At 40.8% G+C, this 20,813-nt stretch overlaps 1 protein-coding gene across 2 annotated transcripts in view; it reads left to right on the forward strand.

The window, feature by feature from the left end:
* Positions 1-20,813, forward strand: part of LOC137295988 (carbonic anhydrase-related protein 10-like) — a 116,342-nt gene that overhangs the window by 70,899 nt on the left and 24,630 nt on the right. Inside the window, exons 3-4 of one of the 2 annotated variants that reach the window (XM_067827605.1) lie at positions 11,144-11,283; positions 17,001-17,192. In XM_067827605.1, coding sequence (XP_067683706.1) covers positions 11,144-11,283; positions 17,001-17,192 — 332 coding nt within the window. The remainder of the gene's footprint in view (positions 1-11,143; positions 11,284-17,000; positions 17,193-20,813) is intronic. The other variant, XM_067827606.1, reaches the window with a different exon arrangement.

Below are 20,813 nucleotides of genomic sequence, written 5' to 3' on the forward strand. Positions count from 1 at the left end.
CTCTTACGACAAGCATGGGTTGCTGAAGACCAATTCTAACCCGGGTCGCGACGGGTGTATTGGGTTGTACATAACTCAGCCTATTGGTAAGGAGGTCGTTTTCATGAACTTGTTTCTGATAGATCACTGCTTGGACACTTGTACAGCTGTCGGCTATTATTTCTTTCTGATTCAGGATCAGTGTCCTGACACTTCATTTATCGAAGAGACGTAAATACCTACGTTATGAGACAACGTCACTCACATACGCGTTTCTTCAATATAGATCGCCCTAAATGAAACTCGAAACTGTATTATCAAGTTGAGAGTGTCTCGTAAAACTAGAGTTGGCAACCTTGTTAAAGGCAGAGAATAAAATGAACTTATTGCGTAAACCACGAATCAAATTGAGTTCCACCAGCCAAACCTCTGTGTATACGTCTATATGAAACTGAATTAGCACAAGACATGGGATAACAGCTGATATTGAGGGGTCCTGGGTCTTTTCTGAGAAAAATCCAAGAAACCTACCACCCCCTGAACGTTAAATGGAATGATCTCTACTGACATAGACTTGAGACTTCCGGTAACGTTAAAGATAGAAACGCCACAACGCTGTCTATTGCAAACGAGCATACCATTACAGTCACACGTGTTGGGTCAAATAATATTGAGACAATTGATAAAACCAGATGCAGGGTCTAATAAACATGGAGATTGTCCAAAGTTCAAAGCGTGGGGACAGCAGAATCAATTGTGTCAATTCTCCTTTTCCTTTCAACATTAATAGCGGGTATGCCTAGCGATGGACCGGAAATTGAAATATGCAAATGTTAGGCTACCCGTCTTCGTTGTCGTTGATATGCAAATATGTCCAAAGAGAATTAAACTGAGAATGCGAAGCAATTTGCTTCTTTTATCACTATGTCTGTGACTTTGGCATATCTCGGGGTTAGCTTTGGTCCTGAAATATAAAAATACTTTGAACCAACACGCCTTCTTGAATGAAAACGATGCGACAACAAAAGAGCCGTTTCCAGCAATTAGTGCTCAGGAATATACGATTACATGTAAATGTAGTGGTTTAGGCAGAAATTGTTATCGACTTGGTTTAACACTAACCGATCAATATATAGTTCGTCGGTCATAAGAATAATTGTCGTCTCTCTTAATGTAATTTGACAACATTTTCTAATATTAAGTAACAAATTGAGCGTCATTAAGATAATGTCTGCAGTCGATTTTCTTCATCATGGCGCCACAAGAAAACGCTTGAGGGCAGAAATGTTTCCTAACTACATCTCATGTTTACTTGGTTCAAACAGGGCTGGTATATGCCCGCCATTCAGCCCGGATTGAGCATAAATCGTGAAGTGGTAGTGATTAGGAATTTCTGCTTGTGTGAGTAGGCTCCATGAACGCTGTTTGCGACTTTGACGTTATGGAGTGGTCATTCCACGGAATCATTAGGCGAGAACGCACCGTCTGTACTTTTAGTAATTTGCCCCCGTATACTGGTGTAATTATAGGCATCGTTATACTGATTTACTTAGGCAACGAGCGCTGACACGAGTCTGTACGTGTCAGTACAAATTAGCATTGTCGCAAGGCTTCTGCTATCAGAGTCTAGATGTTCATCGAGTCTGGTCATTTCCGTCTTGTTCCAAGAATAACGCGTCCTTGTCGTTGCAAATGAATTAGTAATCTTTTCGAAAAAAAACTACGACAGGTAACATTTGAAACACCTCAGATATATGTATACTACTCAAACCGACTTAAGGTCATCCCGATTTTAGTCCTTCGCCGCTTCTCGGAATGGGGGACTATGTATTCAGCTGCGTAAGTACGTACGTCCCGATTCTTGTTAACTTGATACGTCATGTACTACTGTACCCAATGTCTCCAAATGTATTGAAAGCCTACACTGGGGGATTACGCAGACACCACTTGATTTGGGTGACCGTGACCTCATCTTCAAGGTCAATACGCCACTTTGACCACTTTTCAAACCCTTGTTAACGCGATATTTCAAGCACTGTTGTACCCAATCTCTAGTGACAGCCTACACTGGGGGAATATGCAGACACCAGTCAGGTTTGGTGACCTTGAAAAGACTTGTTTTATCTTAGTTCATGTGTTTTCAGATAATATTCTACTTTACCCCAATGTCCGAACACAGGTAATAATTACGGATGTCATACGTGGCCTTCAAATAGTCTTCAATAACCCATGTTTGTCTTATTCTACTCATTTGATACAATGTCGGAATTACAAATTATGTTAAACTTTTATTACCCCAAAACATGCACAAGAAATATGCGAGTGGCCACTGGCACTGTCTTTGAGCTTATGGACACAGCGAACTCTATTACCACATCTCTCGTATTTACATAATGGGCGGTGGAGTATGGTTAAAGCGTTCGCTCGTCATGCCGAAGGCTTGGGTTTAAATCCCCACATGGGTACAATGTGCGAAGCCCTTCTCTGGTGTCCCCCCGCCGTGATATTGCTGGAATATTGCTAAAGGAGGCGTAAAACCATACTCACCCGCTCATTTAACAATGGATTTTCCCATATATAGCACGGCTGCCAATAACAACCAGTGCAACTTGTTATTTGATATCATGGAGACCCTCTGAGTGTCTTTTTGGTATGTATTCTGATACAAATTATACCAGTAGGCAAGAACAAACTTGGACTAAAATACCTCGAGTTGTAATCCTTCGACTTTTTCTATTGGCACAAGACGTTGATCGATGGAGGAAGAGTTCCATTATATGCTATAGTCTTTTTGCAATGAAAACGTATCTGTAATTTTCATTTTAAACAATAAAGATCGGAGAATCGTCATAGGTTTACCCTGACAATTGAATATTTAAATCACATAAGTCTGTTTAACGTAGGATAAAAGTTGTTTAACAAACGATCACAGTTTCATCCCTGTTGCTGGTGTAGATTACAAGGGGTGTTAAATGAAACACCGAGAACAAGTAAGATTGGTCTAAGTTAACGTTCATCATGTGCCGCACGTGCATTTGTTTCCTGTTCCAACTACTCCACTTACCCCCTTGTAATACAAACTAGTAATAGCGATCTGAATCTGTGATCGTTTGTTGAACAACTTGTCATCTTAAGTTGAATAAAATTCTACGAGTGCTCGTTTGGCGAGGTACATTTTTGGGATTCGCAATGTCAATTTCACTGTATTTTATTTACTTTTCTGTTGAAAGTGAAATTCTTTGGTACGTTTTCACTTCAGACAGACTGTAGGAAAGGGCTAAGGGTTGATTACTGTACTGTTGAATCGACCTGACGTATGAAGAAACCTTATGTCGGAAGTTAATAGCATGCGATAACATAAACCAAGTGGGTCTTACGAACATTTATGCGAAAATGTCTTCTCTTGTTTCATGAAGAAACGCGATCTCCTTTCGTTTTAGAAAGTCAAGTGCCTGTGAGCCAGTTTCGTTTGTACGCCATTGCTTCAGAGTCTAATGCATATGTAACTTTAACTGTAACTTTAATTAAGTTCCGTTTTCGGTGACATTTTCCTTGGTCATCAAATTCATTTCATCATTGTTATTTGGCGTTGTTATCCATAATCAGACTTAGGATAGCAACCTCCTTGAATCTGTCTTCCGGATCGAGGTTCATTTTTCAGGCATCGGAGCCCGTAGTTATCATTATGCTTGGTATCGATGAAATAATATATACTGAATCCAAGGGAGGTAACTTGATATAATCTTTCATTAGGATGTTGAATTAGTAAATGTCAGTTCGAAAAGCGAACATTATTAAACATGACACTCAAGCTGATTGTGTTTTCATTCAAACTTGCGTTCTGATATAGAATCTCGTGATAGTTTCCTCCGTTACCATATATTGATATTAATACAATGTCTATGATGTGTTGTTATAATCGGTCTTTACCTAGCTATTTTAACGGTTTGTTAACGAATTTTTAGGAATGAACCGCATAAGCTAAAATAACTGTGTATGAAGTACTCTATTTTAGTTGTCGTTTCTCGTAACGCACGCTGTACAGGATTTCAAGTGATTCTGATGTTACCAGGAACCTCCTGTCACGAGTCCTGAACCCAAATTCAACCCTTTGAAACTGTAACCGTACTTTATTTTGGGTGTCTTTGCTTAAGGAAAATACATGATAAATGCGTTTGCGTTGCGTTTTACAAAAGGCATCCGTTGCCGACTGGACCAGACGGTTGTTATAGCTAAAAGGTTTTCAGAAACAATCTTTGGGCTACTCCTTCCAGCGATACAAACGGAGGTCTTCATGCAGTGACCCAAAAAGATATCCTACCCGTACCAAACCTTACTCCATGAGCACTAGCGTCTCAAGCAAACTTCAACCCAAATACGCATTTGCGTCATTAGCTAAAATATCTTTTGCAGAAATCGGACTTTGTCTGTGTTTGCACAGTTATCAAAATGGATTAATGCAAACTACAAAAAGTCGGCATTTGTACCATTAACTAACCCTTTATGAAAGTGCTAAGAAAATGTCCATTGCAAGCAGTCTACGGACAACATGGTTCATTATCAACAAGTCTGTATCAATACTGTCCAGGAAAACAATGCAGTCGTCACTATTATCATCCAGAATACTTAGCTAAGTCTGTATTTACACCATCAGCAAAATCATTGCAAGCAAACTACAAACAGTCTGTATTTATACATCAACAAAAACATTGCAAGCAAACTACACAGAGACTGTATTATACATCAACAAAATCATTGCAAGCAAACTACAACCTTGGTCTGTATTTATACATCAACAAAATCATTGCAAGCAAACTACAACCTTGGTCTGTATTTATACATCATCAAAAACATTGCAAGCAAACTACACAGAGACTGTATTATACATCAACAAAATCATTGCAAGCAAACTACAACCTTGGTCTGTATTTATACATCAACAAAGTCATTGCAAGCAAACTACAACCTTGCTCTGTATTTACACACCAACAAAATCATTGCAAGCAAGCTACATGCTTGGTATGTATTTACACCATCATCAAAATCATTGCAAGCAAACTGCAAACAGTCTGTATTTACACGTCAACAAAAACATTGCAAGCAAACTACACACATACTGTATTATACATCAACAAAATCATTGCAAGCAAACTACAACTTTGGTCTGTATTTACACCATCAACAAAATCATTGCAAAGCAAACTACAAGCTTGCTCTGTATTTACACCATCAACAAAATCATTGCAAGCAAACTACAACCTTGGTCTGTATTTATACATCAACAAAATCATTGCAAGCAAACTACAAGCTTGGTCTGTGTTTATACGTCAACAAAATCATTGCAAGCAAACTATTCATTCAGTCAACAATTCACTGTAATCAAGCCACGAACATTTCGTAGCTATCCGGACATAATACCTTTGATTTGATTCTTAATTGTAAGTTTATTGGGGTCTAGCAGACCTGAGTTTCCAAGTCGTTGCCTCAGGACAAGCTGATTTTTGTTCGCTGATTACTTTCGTGAAGACTTAATCAATATTCCAGAGGACAATATTGTCACTTGGAATAATTTGTGTTCCCTCTGCCGTCCGTCAAGGGTTTAAACGCGAATGACGGTTGATGAAGAACCTCGTTTTGAGTGTCGGTTCTGCCAGTTGAATCCAGACTGAGGCAATGCAATGTGAAATTGAATGCCGCGAGAAAGGTAACGGCATGGAAATCAGGTTGGGTGAAATCATTTTGGTCACGATTCGCAAGAGCTAGCGGGGTAGACTGCTCGTTATGTGTCCCTCTAATTGATTTGATTTTGTTTAAGAGATGGCGCCGGCTGACGTTGCTACCGTTACTGAGGCTGGTTCATGAATCAGCTTCATTGTTTTACGACGAGATTCGACTCAGCGCGATCAAGATCTACGACCTCTCAAGGTCACGGAGTCTTCTTGAAGGCGTTCTCTCTGCGACCGCATACCTAAATTACTCAAAACATGTTTAGAGCCATTGTATATGCTATTTCGTAAGGGTGCGAGCAGGAAGCTTGGATTAAGTTAACTGGAGAAGAATATAAGGGACAAATTTAAAAGTAGAGAAAAATAACTCGTTGGTCTTTGGCACATCTGCGATATTTCCATAGAAATTGAATCCGTTTAAGGGGAAAACTACTGTGAAAGGCCCGTGCATGGATCACTGAAAATCAGTGATGACACCAGGTGTTCGCGAAAAGGGAATGCCATGTCCTGGCCTACATGCAACATCCGCCATTCACACGATTTGCATTAAATATATCAGATGCTTACAGTTTGACGCCACACAACATCACTCCTGTCATGCGTCGGCGTGGAGTAAACAAGGCTTATATCATTGACACAAATACAGTAAAATGAGGGGTCACCATCTGATAAAACATCGTTGGCAATACGTATTTAAACATCAACATCAACATCAGCGTCAACGCAAACAGGTCGATTTCCCGAACAGTTTCAGTTCTCCTTGACATCATCGCATGAGTTATGGCAGTGATTTAATCGAAATAGCGCCATAGAATCTCTTTTCAGCAGACATTTGTATGATTAAATAATGGTTTTATTAAATGTCAGATGTATGCTTGTCATACAATACTCCTGGGACATTTCAGTTACGTATACACATATAGTGGTAACAGGCCGAAACACATGACCACGATGAACTTTGCTCAACTACAGGGGCGTTTTCATTTAATGAGATGTGGTAATTTTATTAATATCCAATGCACGATGTTTGGTTCAGACTGTGAGAATATATTTAACTGTGAGTTCAGTTTACATTCCTACTCTTTTTCATGATCCTGGTTAGATTAGATAGATATTCATTAAACAAAGCCTAGTGGTTAGAAAACTTTGTGGTTAAAGCGTCCGCTGGTCTTGACGAAGAGACTCCGGCGTAGTATTACTGGAATATTGCGCAAAGTGCGGCGTAAAACTAAACTCACTCACTTACGTATAGTGCTGACAAGTTTGAACATATAAGCGGGGCCGTGGTACTCACGTTTGACCAGCGAACGGTTTAACCATTTAGCTTCCCCACCGCCCCTCAATAACATAAGGTGTCTCACATGCCCAACCATATAAGGCAGTTCAACGAATCCCCTCCCATGGCCATACCAGAAACCCATGGACGTTCCCTCGAGTATGTTTTGTTTTTGCCGTACTCACAACAGTGGCTCTCACAACACTGTTAACCGTATGAGGTCTGATCATTTCGGTTACAATTATGCTGAGATGACTCGTCACGCCGATAACTGACTTCCATTGCCTACATGATTCCATTATGAGGAAACCCGTTTCGGGTGTCCTACGCTGCGATATTGCTGGAATATTGCTGAAAGTGACGTAAAACTAAACTGACATGCCGTGACAGAACTTTAATACTTTACAAAGCGGCATGCTAGCTATCTACCGCCGCTCGTCTTTACTTCCTGTCACGTGGTTTAGTAATCGCTGATATTTTTCACACGATCACCTCTGGCTGAGCTGTTACGGATGCGTCCCGGGCAATGCTGAAATTATAACTGTTCATCTGAAATTATTCAGTTTTAAATATGGCTATTGGAAATGACACTGTCCTAAGGGTCTAGTGAGGCTACGAGTTTCAGTTCTTTACAATAGAAGCTTTTTATAAGCTTTTCTTGAGTTATAACAATAATCACTACAAAGCAAAATGACCATCCATCCACATGTGACTAGCATGCCATGTTTCGATGTGATATAGACTAACATCTAGTCTCTGAACATATTTTACCGAAATTCGGATCCAAATTATAACAGTCAAATAGAGTGAAAGGAGCTCAGAAACGTTCCTCATGCTTAAAAATATAAGCTTGACTTAGTCTAGACTTGCATGTGCTTTCTTGGATATGCTTAATCCTAACGTAACTCAGGGCCGTAATTCACCCCAGATTCAAATGCATCTTATCAAAGATGACATACAAAGAGATATGATAAAGAGTCGCAATATAAATTTCCGTGTATTTTCTGAAACCAATATTGACCAAGTCATCTGACGTAAAATCAGCGATGACAAAGTGAGTGACCGCATTTAGCACTATTCTAGCAATATCACGGGGTGAACACATGAAATGGGCTTCACTTTATACCCATCATGGCCATGCGAGCAATCGAACTCGGTTTTCAGTGTGACGAGCGAACGCTTTAACCAGTAGGCTAACCCAACCACCCAATTAACAAAGGATCGTAATAATTTAGTTTAAGGGGAATCTCAGATGATGCACGTCTGACTTTAAATGTATTGATAATCTATTCTTTAAACGAAGTTCATGTATGTAACATATGCTTCAAGTTCAGATACCAAAATGGTTATATTTCATTATGATTTAACATGATTCGAAACACGAATCCTGGATCTTAATCATCTATGGGGAAATAACACGAATCACGTTTTCATGTCTTCGTGAAACATGACATTCTTTGATACAAGAGGAAAATTACAGGGACTTGAAGAAACAGTCAAAACAGTGTAGATCATCTATTCTTATTTCGACTGAAATATCAACTTGGTCCAGTCTATTCTTGCTTTCAAGTAGATATACGAGGCTGCTGCGATATGCGATATTTGTCGAGCCCCGTATTTACACTGTTCTAGACACGAATCACCGCACTGGCAGATGTTACAACGTCATACTTCATCCGAGACTTGTGAAAAGCGCAATTTTCTGATTAAGTTGAACTGCGAATGCGAAAACCGAACGAAAATTCTCCTTTTTGGTATTCACACCAATATTGTGAAAATGTTTAGATAGCATAATAACGTTACTTAATTTGCATGGCGATCACCCTTCACCGTTGGAACGTATTCTGATGGCGGGTTCGCGGATTGGCAGATAAATTGATCTTCCCTACAGTATTTGTACTTGGAATCGGCAAATATCTGTAAATATTCATCTCTCTATAATATCCGTGATCAATACTGTTGCCATTAACGTAGGCCTGGTACCAGTCATAGGTTAAAGGCTGGTATCCCCGCTAAATGGCCATGAGTGAATTACTGCCTCCATTGTAATGGCGTACTGATGTGCGAAATAACCTATGTGAATTCCCTACAGCATCTCACAGCAAAGTACTGCCGTAGAGTATGAGGAGGCCAACTTAATCGTTCTATATTTTCCCAGGACATGTTTTTCAAATCAATATTGCTTTCCCCGTTACAGTGTGAACAACTTTGGTTTTGTCGCTGGAACGGAACTGTCAGGTTTTTAATCAAACAACGTGGTTTTTTTCAAAGCTTAACTAAATCAACATAAGTGCCCTATGGAAAACTTTACGCATAATCAATTGCGACCGTGAAAGGAAGCGGTTGTTTGTAATACCGTTGTAGATAACGGTCGGTTTGATTGTCCTGTAATGTCTTGTGTAACTGTCATGATGGATATGTCGTTCAAGGGATAATTACCAGTGCAGGAAATGGAAATATTCATTCTTGCTTTGAAAGTGCCCCATTTTACGTATTACTGATATTGACCGATGTGCTTTAACGTCATAAGGTCACATCCGGGTACTTCGACTCGCCATCGAGAGACTTGGTATGGCCGGAAGTGATTGTGGAATGCTTTATGTCAATTTGCCACCTTAAGTACATCTTCGCAAAAGAGCTTTAATAATAATTGCAGATCAGTAAGTGAGCTGGTGGATTGACTTGTACAACCCTTTCATTTTCATCTAATTATGTCAGCTTGAAACAGATTAATAGTAGGTCAGTAGTTGAAGGCTGGGGGTCGATTCCTCATGTGGGTAAAATATCCTTTTCTGTCTTGTCATGGTATTTGTTGAAATATTGGTATAATTGGAGTTGTACTTTAGTATTGAAATAAGCATCATTAAATCAGTGTGAAAGTAATTGACGAAAAATGGGACAGCAAGCTCTTCACGTGCGTTAATACTTAGTGACATAAGCCTATTGGTGAGGGATGAGAGTGCTGGCTCTCCCTGGTAAGACTGATTTTTCAACTTATATATCGTGACCTGGTGCGGTACCCAACTGGTTAATGCGTTCGCCGAAGGACTGGGTTCGAATTCCAAAGTCTGAACAGTTATTGAAGGAATGGGATGAAAAGCGGTGTAAAATTATACTCACATATTTTTCGAGATATTGCAGATATGTTTTTGTTAACAAAACCTAACATGCTAAAATATGAGTTTGTTTGTACAGAACTATTCTACATGTTCCATCGATCGACCTACGATGATCATGCTGTTCGCTTTCAGAGTTAAAATATGACACTTCTATCTCTTTATTTATTTGAGTCTAAAAACCCCTAAAAGGTTAAAGTCGCCAGATGTGAACAGTGTGATCCGTCACCCCCATCCCAAAATCGACACCGTAACTGCTCCTTAAATCTTCCAAAATATTCCAGGCCGTCATGAACAAGGACATTCTCAAAATATCTAAGGTCGAAATGTGTATAAGAAAAACTCGTGCGCAAACGGAAGTGAAAGCATTTATGCCAAGCCATTCTTTGTGGTTCTAAATTTATCCGAAGAGTAGTCATGAATATCGGCAACAACATTTTCAATAAGTGAGGTGATATCAGCAGGTGGTGATGTCTAAGAATCCAGTTCCACTAGAGGACTGCAATTCTGGCTTGTACACAAAACACGCTTTATCTGTCAGACAGTTGGACTGCGTGCAATGTTGAGCATAGAACCCGTCTCTCTGCGATTGATTCCCAGTGTCAAAACACGTGAGCTGGATAAAAATATCCTATTATTGATGTCGCAATGCCAGAATAAATCTTTCGAGATTTAATTTCTCCGAGTCGGTCCTGATTCATGCATTTAATCATAACCAGCAAGGTGGGACCTCGTTTGATATCAGGAACCATTGGCAGTCTGGATTCCTTGTGGTTTATTGATTCTCCCATAAATCTTGCCTTATTTTTTTTTATGTCCCTTCTCTTCATTTTGCAAACACTAGAGCTGAAAAAGCTGTCCATTTGCGACAAAAACCGTCCCTCTATTGACGGATTCCATATCTGGACTAGGGGTTACTCCTCTGCGAATTGCCGACCAGCGTTCGTTAATTGATTTAGCTTCCTCTGGTTTAGACTTAATGTGGTTTTAATTTCTCGGTACAAAATGAAAACTGTATGATGTAATAGATGGCTGTTTTCCTTCAGGTCCGCGCTACTGGGGAAATCTCAACCCTGATTGGTCCTTATGCGCAACCGGAAAGTACCAATCACCGATCGATATTCAACCACGTGCCCTACTCTTCGATCCCAGTCTTCGCCGGCTCACTATGGAGATACCAATAACGGTTCGTAGTAATTGGTTTCCTACTTAAGACTTTTTACACTATTTAAACACTCGGTATCAGCCAAGGATATCCTCCGACTTGATGCTTTTTAGTTGTCTTACTCTTATAAACTTCTTAAGTCACTATGTCAGATTATTATAGCCATTAGAGAGAGGCCTCGGCAGCTGAAGTAGTGCAACCTTATAACGGTTAAACAGAAGTAATTTCATAATTTTTTTTGTTGGTCGAAATCACGAGAGTAATTTTGTAGGTAGATAGAATCTCTGCTGACAGTGGAGTTGATTGTAAAATTGTGACCATACCATGAATAATCATAATGTGTTCAGCACAAAACATCGAGCCTGAACCAGGCAATGAAGTGATACGATGACGGAGCATGTGTTCATGAATCACTTTCCGAAAGGAACACTATCGTATCGGGTTTGTTTTGTTTAAACTTATCTTAAAGATTTATGATTAACCTCTAGAACCAGTGAACCACCATTTACATATGCCCTGAGAGTTGAAGGTTGGTTGTCCGATTCCCTCGTAACCTCAATGATGTTAAAATGGTACTTGATGTTACATGTAGGGGATTAATCAACGAATCTGCTCGCAGTCAGTATTAAGTGTCTGAGTGTGGTGTTCGTTTTAAACTCCTTCGCGGCATGTAGGGTTCCTCACATTTGAAAAGTCGGAACCAGTGTACGTACCAGCACAACACACACTCACACTCAACCATGTGCACGTATATCTCTATGCAAGTGCAGTAACGCATGTTTGCCTTATAATACAATGCTTTGCAGTCACCTTTCGTTTACTCTTTAATAAACCACGAACTTTACCTTGAGAACCATTATCTTTTCAGTTGTTCTCGTGAAATCAATACACCGCTTTTATCATGCAAGTTCAGCCTTGCACTAACCAAAAGATAACTCCACAAAAGAATGCTAATGTCCTTAAGCAAACTGCCAGAATCATTACTGATTCATCAGCTTTGAGCTCGAATGTTTATGTTTGTGTAGGTTGTAGTCACATAGTTGAAGCCCACCTCAATCATAACCAATCCCTTGATCAACGATTTTACAACAATTGCTTTATGGCAGTAGCTACTTTGGCATGGGAAGTACAGGTTCTCCTTTGGTAGATTGTAGTTTGTTTCATGTTAAGGTCTTCTGTGCAAAGAGTCCTGCTACACGTTACATTAAAGCGCAGCTGGGGTCCAGGCTAGCTGTTGTCATTGGCAATAAATAGATCAGAGATTTAATGACCCTGCCATTCTTCAACCTGGGCGGCCAGGCAGGATGGCACCAACAGTTCTATCACCGTCAGCCAATGGGATTCTGCTGGAATGTTAAATAATCCTTGAGTCACTAAATGAACTTGGGGGTAGTTACTCTGTTCGATGATACGCACCATAATTGTTCAACTTAATGAGAAATCGATGCCTGTTATGCACATGAGTGGTATGTAAGATGCAAAATTAAATCGTGTTTGGTCTATTGTGAACGGTGCATGCGGAAGCAGCAGTGTCATTCGGGGACAATCGGAATGCACCTGTGAAGAATGCTGTTATCATGCCTCGGTGAAGAATGCTGTTATCATCCTGATGATTTTTGTGTTTGTAACCGTGGACACAGGTCCGCTTGTGGTCTCTATATATGCCAACACATCTTGATATGTCAGGTTATGAAACTGAAACTCACAAAAACGTTAATCACGCGAACGTTATGTGGTTTTTACCATGTCTGGATCCGTGAATAACGATATAGTGGCTAATGTGTCGCCCTAATAGGATACGGAAATCACGCAGGTGTAAACAGTTACATCCACTCTGTTAAAAACGGCCTGCTCTTTAGTTAAATGTGAAAGGTTGATAGTGTTATAAGTATGCTTTCCTGGATGACGTTTTTATTCTTTTGAAGAAAACTAACAGGTCGGATTTCTGCAGGTGTTGTCTTTATAGAATTACTTAATATAAACCTTAAACCTCGCCTGAAAGTACATATTACATAATTCTAGATTCTTGCCTGCTTTAATATTGTAAAGCGTTGATTTACACATCGTCAAGGACATATTTTGAAAATACCTTCCATTGCAAACCCGTGTGTTCACTGACGCTTAGTCGGACAGTACATACAATTCATCGTGACGCTCAGTCGGACAGTACATACAATTCATCGTGACGCTCAGTCGGACAGTACATACAATTCATCATATTACCAACAGTTGTCGATGTTGCACAAATGGTGACACTGAAGTAATCGTCGCTGGTCACGTGGTATGCTTTCGGGTTAGTCCCGATTCACTTGATGTTCCTTGATGTTCTGAGTCGTGTTGGCGACGTGGACGTGAACGTGAACCTCGGACCTCATTACACATTTGGTATTGGATTGGTTATGGTGTGTGTGACATCACTCTGGCTGAGCGAGACACACTCCACCCCGTGCAAGGAATGAGTGACTAAGTGAGTTGCTTAACGCCGGTTTTAGCAATATTCCAGCAATATCACAGCGGGATACACCAGAAATGGGCTTCATTCAGTGAATGAGTTTGGCTGAACGCTGCCCTGAGCGATATTTCTGCAGGACGACGTTGCAGCTCTCTTTGAAGGAACTCCCAAGTGATGCAAGTCTTGTACGTTTATTAGTAGCTTGAAACTAACATGGGTATGGCGCTGACTTCTTAGGTGTGGTTCATCAGATGCTAACAGTGTGAAGGGGGGTGGGGGGCACGATAGAATGGTTGCATTGCAAAACAAATCCAGAAAAAGCACCCAAACCTGCTCTGTATGACTTCATAAAGTCAAATAAAACCACACCTAAGGTTGATGAGTACCTTACAGAACATGGTCATTCAGTTTTGCGATTGCCACCCTATCTATTTAAACCCAATAGAACTCATTTGGGGTATCATGAAATCGGATGTTGGCAGGGAAAATGTAACATTCAAACTTCGGGATGTACAGACGATTATTGAACAGTCAAAAGACACCATCACGCAGGAAACATGGCAAAAGTGCGTTGAGAAAGTTGAGAATGAAAGACATTATTGGGAGCAAAGTGGACTGGACAATGCCACCATCAAGCCAGTCGTCATCAGGGAAGACTCTGTTCTACCAGCAAGAGGCCCCCCTCGTACAAAATAGCGAAAGGTGACAAGAAAATGATGATCGTTTGTTAAACAACTTTTTAATTCGGGTGTCCCAAACTATGAGACACATCATCAGAGTTGGTCTGTCGATTTCATGTGGCTGTGCAAAATTTGGTTTTGTTGCAATTATAAGATTTTGTGTTAGTGAGCAATTCATCGGTCTCAAATGGAATCAAAGATAACGTCCAGTCGTGAACACGACCACGAGAGGCGTGCGAGTGGACATCCGGCTTGAAGAAATGGCACGGGTAGTTACGAATGCGCATCATTCTGAAACCCACAGGCCCAGCTATGCGTTGACAAAACACGAAACAATAATAAGACGAACGAGAGGATTTTAGGTTACGATCACAGTCTTCGGGCACGCTTTGGCGGAGCAGCAGAACACATACGACGGTTGGCTGTTGTCTCAAATGCTCAGCAATTATTTCCAGACTTCTGCATTAAGCCCTTTGTGTTCTTAAACATCGCGGTCCTGTTTTTGAAAAACTGCAGTTGTGTTTGAGACAGAACAGTCAATTAAATTACCGCTCATACTGTGTTTTTGTCCGTCAAAATATAGCTCGTTCCATCTCAATCATACAAAGCGTTTTATTCACAAACACGATTCGGTGTTTCAAAAACACTTCAAACCGGCATTTCTCGATCAAACAAAATAACTAAATTGCATTGCAAAATGAAACGACAGGACATTTATTTCGACAAAAGCCAAAACCTTATTACAGTCTTTCGACCTGTTCGGTCTGAGAGGCCTTTCGTCAAAGCAAACGCGTGCCGAACTTATGGATGTAAATATTCTTTTTTTTGTTTCAAATGCCTCGTGTTTTCTTATGACGATAATGATCAAAGGCAAGGACGTCAAAACTTTACTTCGAACATCACTGGGCGTCTTTTCAAGGAATCCTTTAAGAAAAACCATGATGCCTTATATAGTAATTGATTATGGCAGCGCGCATCTCCCGTTTTGCAATCTGACGCTCAATTACATAGCCGCGTGTTTGAAGATTACGTCGTTCTATGCCAATTATTGAATAAATTACAGTTTTTTCAAGCAAATACGGTCCTTTGAGAGTAATTACCGTTTTCTGAGCGTACATATTCCAGCTTCAACCAACGCTATGAAACTCGTGTCTGGTTCTATAATGGGCACTGCTCCATATACCTTGCGTGTCATCTGGAACCGAATGCGATTTCTGTGTGTCATATCAGCTCTTCGTCTCAATTGCAACCCCACTGAATAAAATAAAATAGAAAAAAATGTGTGACTTCTTTCTAATGTGTATTTGGCCTGTTTCCTGCCATGTGTAGTTGTGCATGCATATTTGCAACGTGTACGATGACAGGATTGTGTCGAGTCCAATTAGGACAAGAAACAGGACTCGCAGGGTGAGATCCTTGAGTTAGAGTGTATTGGTGAGCTTGATCAGGAAGTTTTCGTTTGACTGTGTCTTGCAGTTATCATGGAGTATGGCGTCGAATCAGACGGCGATAGACGTATCGTGAAGATAACTTGCACTCAAGCTAAAGGGTGGTCGTTAATGACGTAATTATGACATAGATGAGACTAGGTACACCGTCAGACACCTCAAGATGTGGGGTAGCATTGTGCTTAAAGCGTTTGCTCATTGCGCTGAAGGTCTGGGTTCGATACGCACATGGGTACAATGTGTGAAGCTCATGTCTGGTGTCCCTGATATTGATGTTGCTGGAATATTGCTAAAAGCGGCGAAAAACAAAACTCACTCACTACTTGTATTGGATGAGTGAATGGTTTGGTGGCGGTGCGGTTAAAGCGTCCACTCGTTTTGTCGAAGGCCCACGTTCGATTCTCCGCGTGTAAAGCCCATTCCTGGTGTTGGAATAGTGCCATCAGTCTTCTTACCTTGAATTTACTCCCTCAGTAGATCAGTGTACCAGATCTTGGTTGACATCAGTATTCAAATTGTTTCCTGGTTTCGAATTGGTGTTCAGCAACCAATGCTTCTCGTAAGAGTCAACTAACGGAATCGAAGGGTCAGACTTGCTGACTTGGTTGACACATGTCATCGTATCACAGTTGCTTAGATCCATGCTATTGATCACAGGATTGTCTGATCCAGACTCGATGAATACAGACCACCGTCACATAGCTGAAATATTGCTGAGTGCGGCATTAAACAACGGGTGACCCAATGAGGTGTTAGGTAAGGACAGGTATCTAAGATCATGTCGCTTGTCATTATAGGCGATTAAACAGAATCGAATGGTCATGTTAAATGATTTCGTTTTGTCTGATGGAGTGGAACGTGATATCAGCCATGCACCAGTGTGCCATACACGTACTCTTATGTTCATAGATTGCCTTGATATAGCAGGAATAATGTTAAACGTCAAATAAGCTTACCGTTACACGAGACCGTTTTACCATTCGGTAGGGTAGCCTAGTGGTTAAGCGTTCGCACGTCACGCCAAAGACCCGGGTTCGAATCCGCGGATTGATGCAAAGCTGCAAAGCCAAATTCTTGTGTGCCCCCCGCGGTGATATTGCTGAGATATTGGCAAGATATTGCGCAAAACATGACTCACTCACTTACTCTTGTTTCCAGATTCACGGGACGCTCGTGAACACCGGACGTGACGTCACGCTGGTAGTGGACGAGTCCAGTTTTAGCTCCCTCAACATCAGTGACGGCCCTCTGATGTACCACTACAGGGTGTCGCAAATAAAACTCCACTTTGGTAGTGAAGATGATCGTGGCTCAGAACATACTATTGAAGGGACGCCATTTTCAGCTGAGGTGAGGAGAGTTTTACTTACCTTAGAAGCGTCAAACGTCTCTAATAGTATGCTTTAGGTTATGATGCGTGATGCATGCAAGTGTGTGTATATGTCAGTGTGATTGTATATGCTGGTATGCTCTTGCTCTTGGGGTGTGCGTTTCTTTGTTTTTCGTTTGTGTAGTGTTGGTTTGTTTGTTAATTTATTTATGTTTTTATTTTTAACTATTAATTTTCTTTAGGGAAGGGGGGTTGGGGTTGTGGGTGGGGAGGAGGAGAGATCATCCTGCTAATTGGTAGTCCCAAACACTCAATCATACCAGGATAATCAATCACCTTAAAACTCACTCGCCCTATAATCAATCCTCTGAAAACTTAAAACTCTGATGTACCCTCGTTAATCAATCATCTTAAAGCTCACACATTCCTCCTTAATCAATCATCGCAGTCAGGCGCTTCTCCTTCTATAATCAGTCTTCTTAAAAGCCACTCACCTCTCAGTAGTCAGTCATCTTAAAGCTCACTCACTCCACGATAATCTACCGTCTTACAACTCACTCACTCCACGATAATCTACCGTCTTACAACTCACTCACTCCTCGATAATCTATCATCTTACAACTCACTCACTCCACGATAATCTACCGTCTTACAACTCACTCACTCCACGATAATCTACCGTCTTACAACTCACTCACTCCACGATAATCTACCGTCTTACAACTCACTCACTCCACGATAATCTACCGTCTTACAACTCACTCACTCCACGATAATCTATCATCTTACAACTCACTCACTCCACGATAATCTACCGTCTTACAACTCACTCACTCCACGATAATCTATCATCTTAAGACGCACACACCCCTCGATAATCTATCATCTTAAGACGCACACACCCCTCGTCAACCAATCGTTTCAATTATTCACTCAAACCTCTCACGCCCCTTACTCTACGCACGCACTCCTCGCTCACCCCATATCCTCTACCAAACTTCCCACGTGTGAATGTTTCATAAAGTGCGGTGTGGTGGTCCAGTGGTTAAAGCGTCCGATCGTCACACCGAAAGCGCTGGTTCGATTCCCCACATGGTTCGCACTGTTTGAGGCCAATTCCTGCTGGTTACGCCGTGATATTGCTGGAATATTGCTAAAGGCGGGGTAAAGCTACACTCACTCACTCACTCATTAATCACACTCAGTCACCTTAGAAAACCGTAAAAAAGAGGTTATCTGCGGCCGTGATAACGGTCCACTTCCCTGGCCAGTCTAATAAGATCAATAAACATATTGTTATCACGTCTTGCTCATGCTGATAGCCAATTTCTATTCAAAATTGTTTTCATGACTGATTTGGTCATCTCACGTAACTGGTTTTTGGGTGTTAAGCCGTCACTAATCACCAAGCTATTTCCAGCAGAGATCTTAATGGGCCGTTATCTTCACAAGGTTAAAGTGTGGAAAACATTATGGCTGAAATTAAGACAAAGAAACGTTCTACTCTGAAGGCCTATGATAATAACAAACCCATATCTGTCCTGCGTGTTGTCAACATAACCTACTTGTACTATCAAATTCCGAAAAAAATCCATTTCGAGCTGGCTTTTATATTTCGGATCAAACGCATTAATAAAGAAACCCAGGGTCGTGTAACCGTTATAATGAACTGCCGACCTAACCGAGTTTTACCGTTAGTTCTTTAAGCATAAATATTGATGTAAACTTTAAACATGATGTTAGAACTTCTTCTTGAAGTGATTTACTACAGTTTTATGTTCGGACAAGATAGGATTAAGCAGCAAGTAGAATGCGCGATATGTCTAAGGGCGACAACTCAGTCATTCATTTTCAAACAAAAACCAGAAGGCGCGGACTTGGAAAGCCGTTTTAAAGGGTAATGATGGACTTTGCAACAAATTCATCGCCCCATTCCTGTTAATATATCAAGCTGCCCCTGCCTCGGTAACGGCAACAGCTCCACCGCGGGAACGGGTAATAACGCTCGTTCAGTTACGATGAACCCGTCAATCCCCGACCCCTCCATCGCTGTTTATGTTTAAATAATACAGGCGGTGGAATTCCATGCACAGAATGTCCGTGCAAATTGCATCTGCCTAGGTGTAATTACCCATCAAATTCTCCTAACCTAATTATCCTGAAAATAGCTGAAAATATAAATCCGAGTTACGTGAGGAGTATTGTCCCGCGAGTGGCGGAGAGAACGAACTGTGCTCGGTGTTAGGAAGAATTCATAAAGAACTCAATACATTCTCTTATAACCACTGGTAGAACTGGCGTTTCATCTCATCGAATTCCCATCACGTGTGACGCCTGAAACACGGGACACAAGAGGCTTCTAAAGAAATTGTGCTGCTGAATTTTATTCGTATCTTTTATTGATCAATTTCCATGCAGTTTTTACGCGCAACTGATTTTGCATTGTCCTCGCAGTGGTCCTGTCCGCTCTGTGATGAAGAAGTTTACCGTTAGGTGTAGTGCTGCACGTGTTCGTGAATAACTGAACAAGAAGCAAGGACCATGTGACGAGCCTAACCAATTACAGCTGATACCGTAATAAGAGTAAAGAGAGTATTAACAGAACAAGCTACATTTAGTCTGAATAATGACACCTGGTAATGGATTTCACATCTTCAATTAGAATAACTTGATGTCTTTAAACCTCTTGCCAATATCGATACTTCATTCTAATAGCGGTCTCTTGAGTAGGAACAAGAAGTGGTGGTTTTTGCACCTTGTTTGGTAGTACCATTTGTAATTCTTGCGCTATAGGGAGGCGTGGGATTAGGCCCTTGTCGGCATCCTGGAAATGTTTAATTTTACGGTTGCTAAAACTGATTCATTAGAATGAAAATTATCAAATGACGGGCCACTGGTCTTTTCTTCTTATCACGCGTTCAACCTTCAGCCTTGTGATTTCAAACTCGTGAAGATCCGGGTTAAAGAGTCTTTAGCAGCCCATTCGCTGACTAGCGGGATCGGGAGGTCACGCTGTTACTTGTCATCGTATCCCAATTGCGCAGATCGATTAGTATCGCACAAACATATTTTATTCATGAAGGAAAATACTGGGCAAAAGTAGCCCAATTCATAAAAAAACACTCTTCCAGAATAACATATATATCTGCACAAAGAACTTAGCACAGCAATGTATTTTGGCAATGTTGGGTTTTTCGAGTTTTTCTCACCCGTATGATCTTTCGACTCAACCTTCAGCCTTGTGATTTCAAACTCGTGAAGAAAAAAAACCTTCAAAATGATTGAAATACATGATGACTTTATGATGATAATTACTAACTGTAAAAAAATGAAAATTTAAATTTCATACAAAAATATGTCTGTGCAAGTAAGGCCCTTCAATGTTCAAGGTTGATGTTATTGGTGAATGTAAACATTCAAAATGTCATATTGCGTGTCTTATACGTACGATTCAAGGTCAGTACCGAGTGTAACCTCCGCATGACTGTATTACAGATAGTACACTCCTCCTCACACCCCTGTCAGCCTCCTGGTCCTCTGAAGGACATTCTGCGTCATTTCTCATATAAAACAGCTTCCAACTGGGCCAGGGTCTGTACAGGAGGATCCCTTTGTTGCACAGGACAACCAATCTTGACCCA

Source organism: Haliotis asinina, chromosome 9 (genome assembly GCF_037392515.1).
Source record: "Haliotis asinina isolate JCU_RB_2024 chromosome 9, JCU_Hal_asi_v2, whole genome shotgun sequence".
Taxonomy (NCBI): Eukaryota; Metazoa; Mollusca; class Gastropoda; order Lepetellida; family Haliotidae; genus Haliotis; species Haliotis asinina.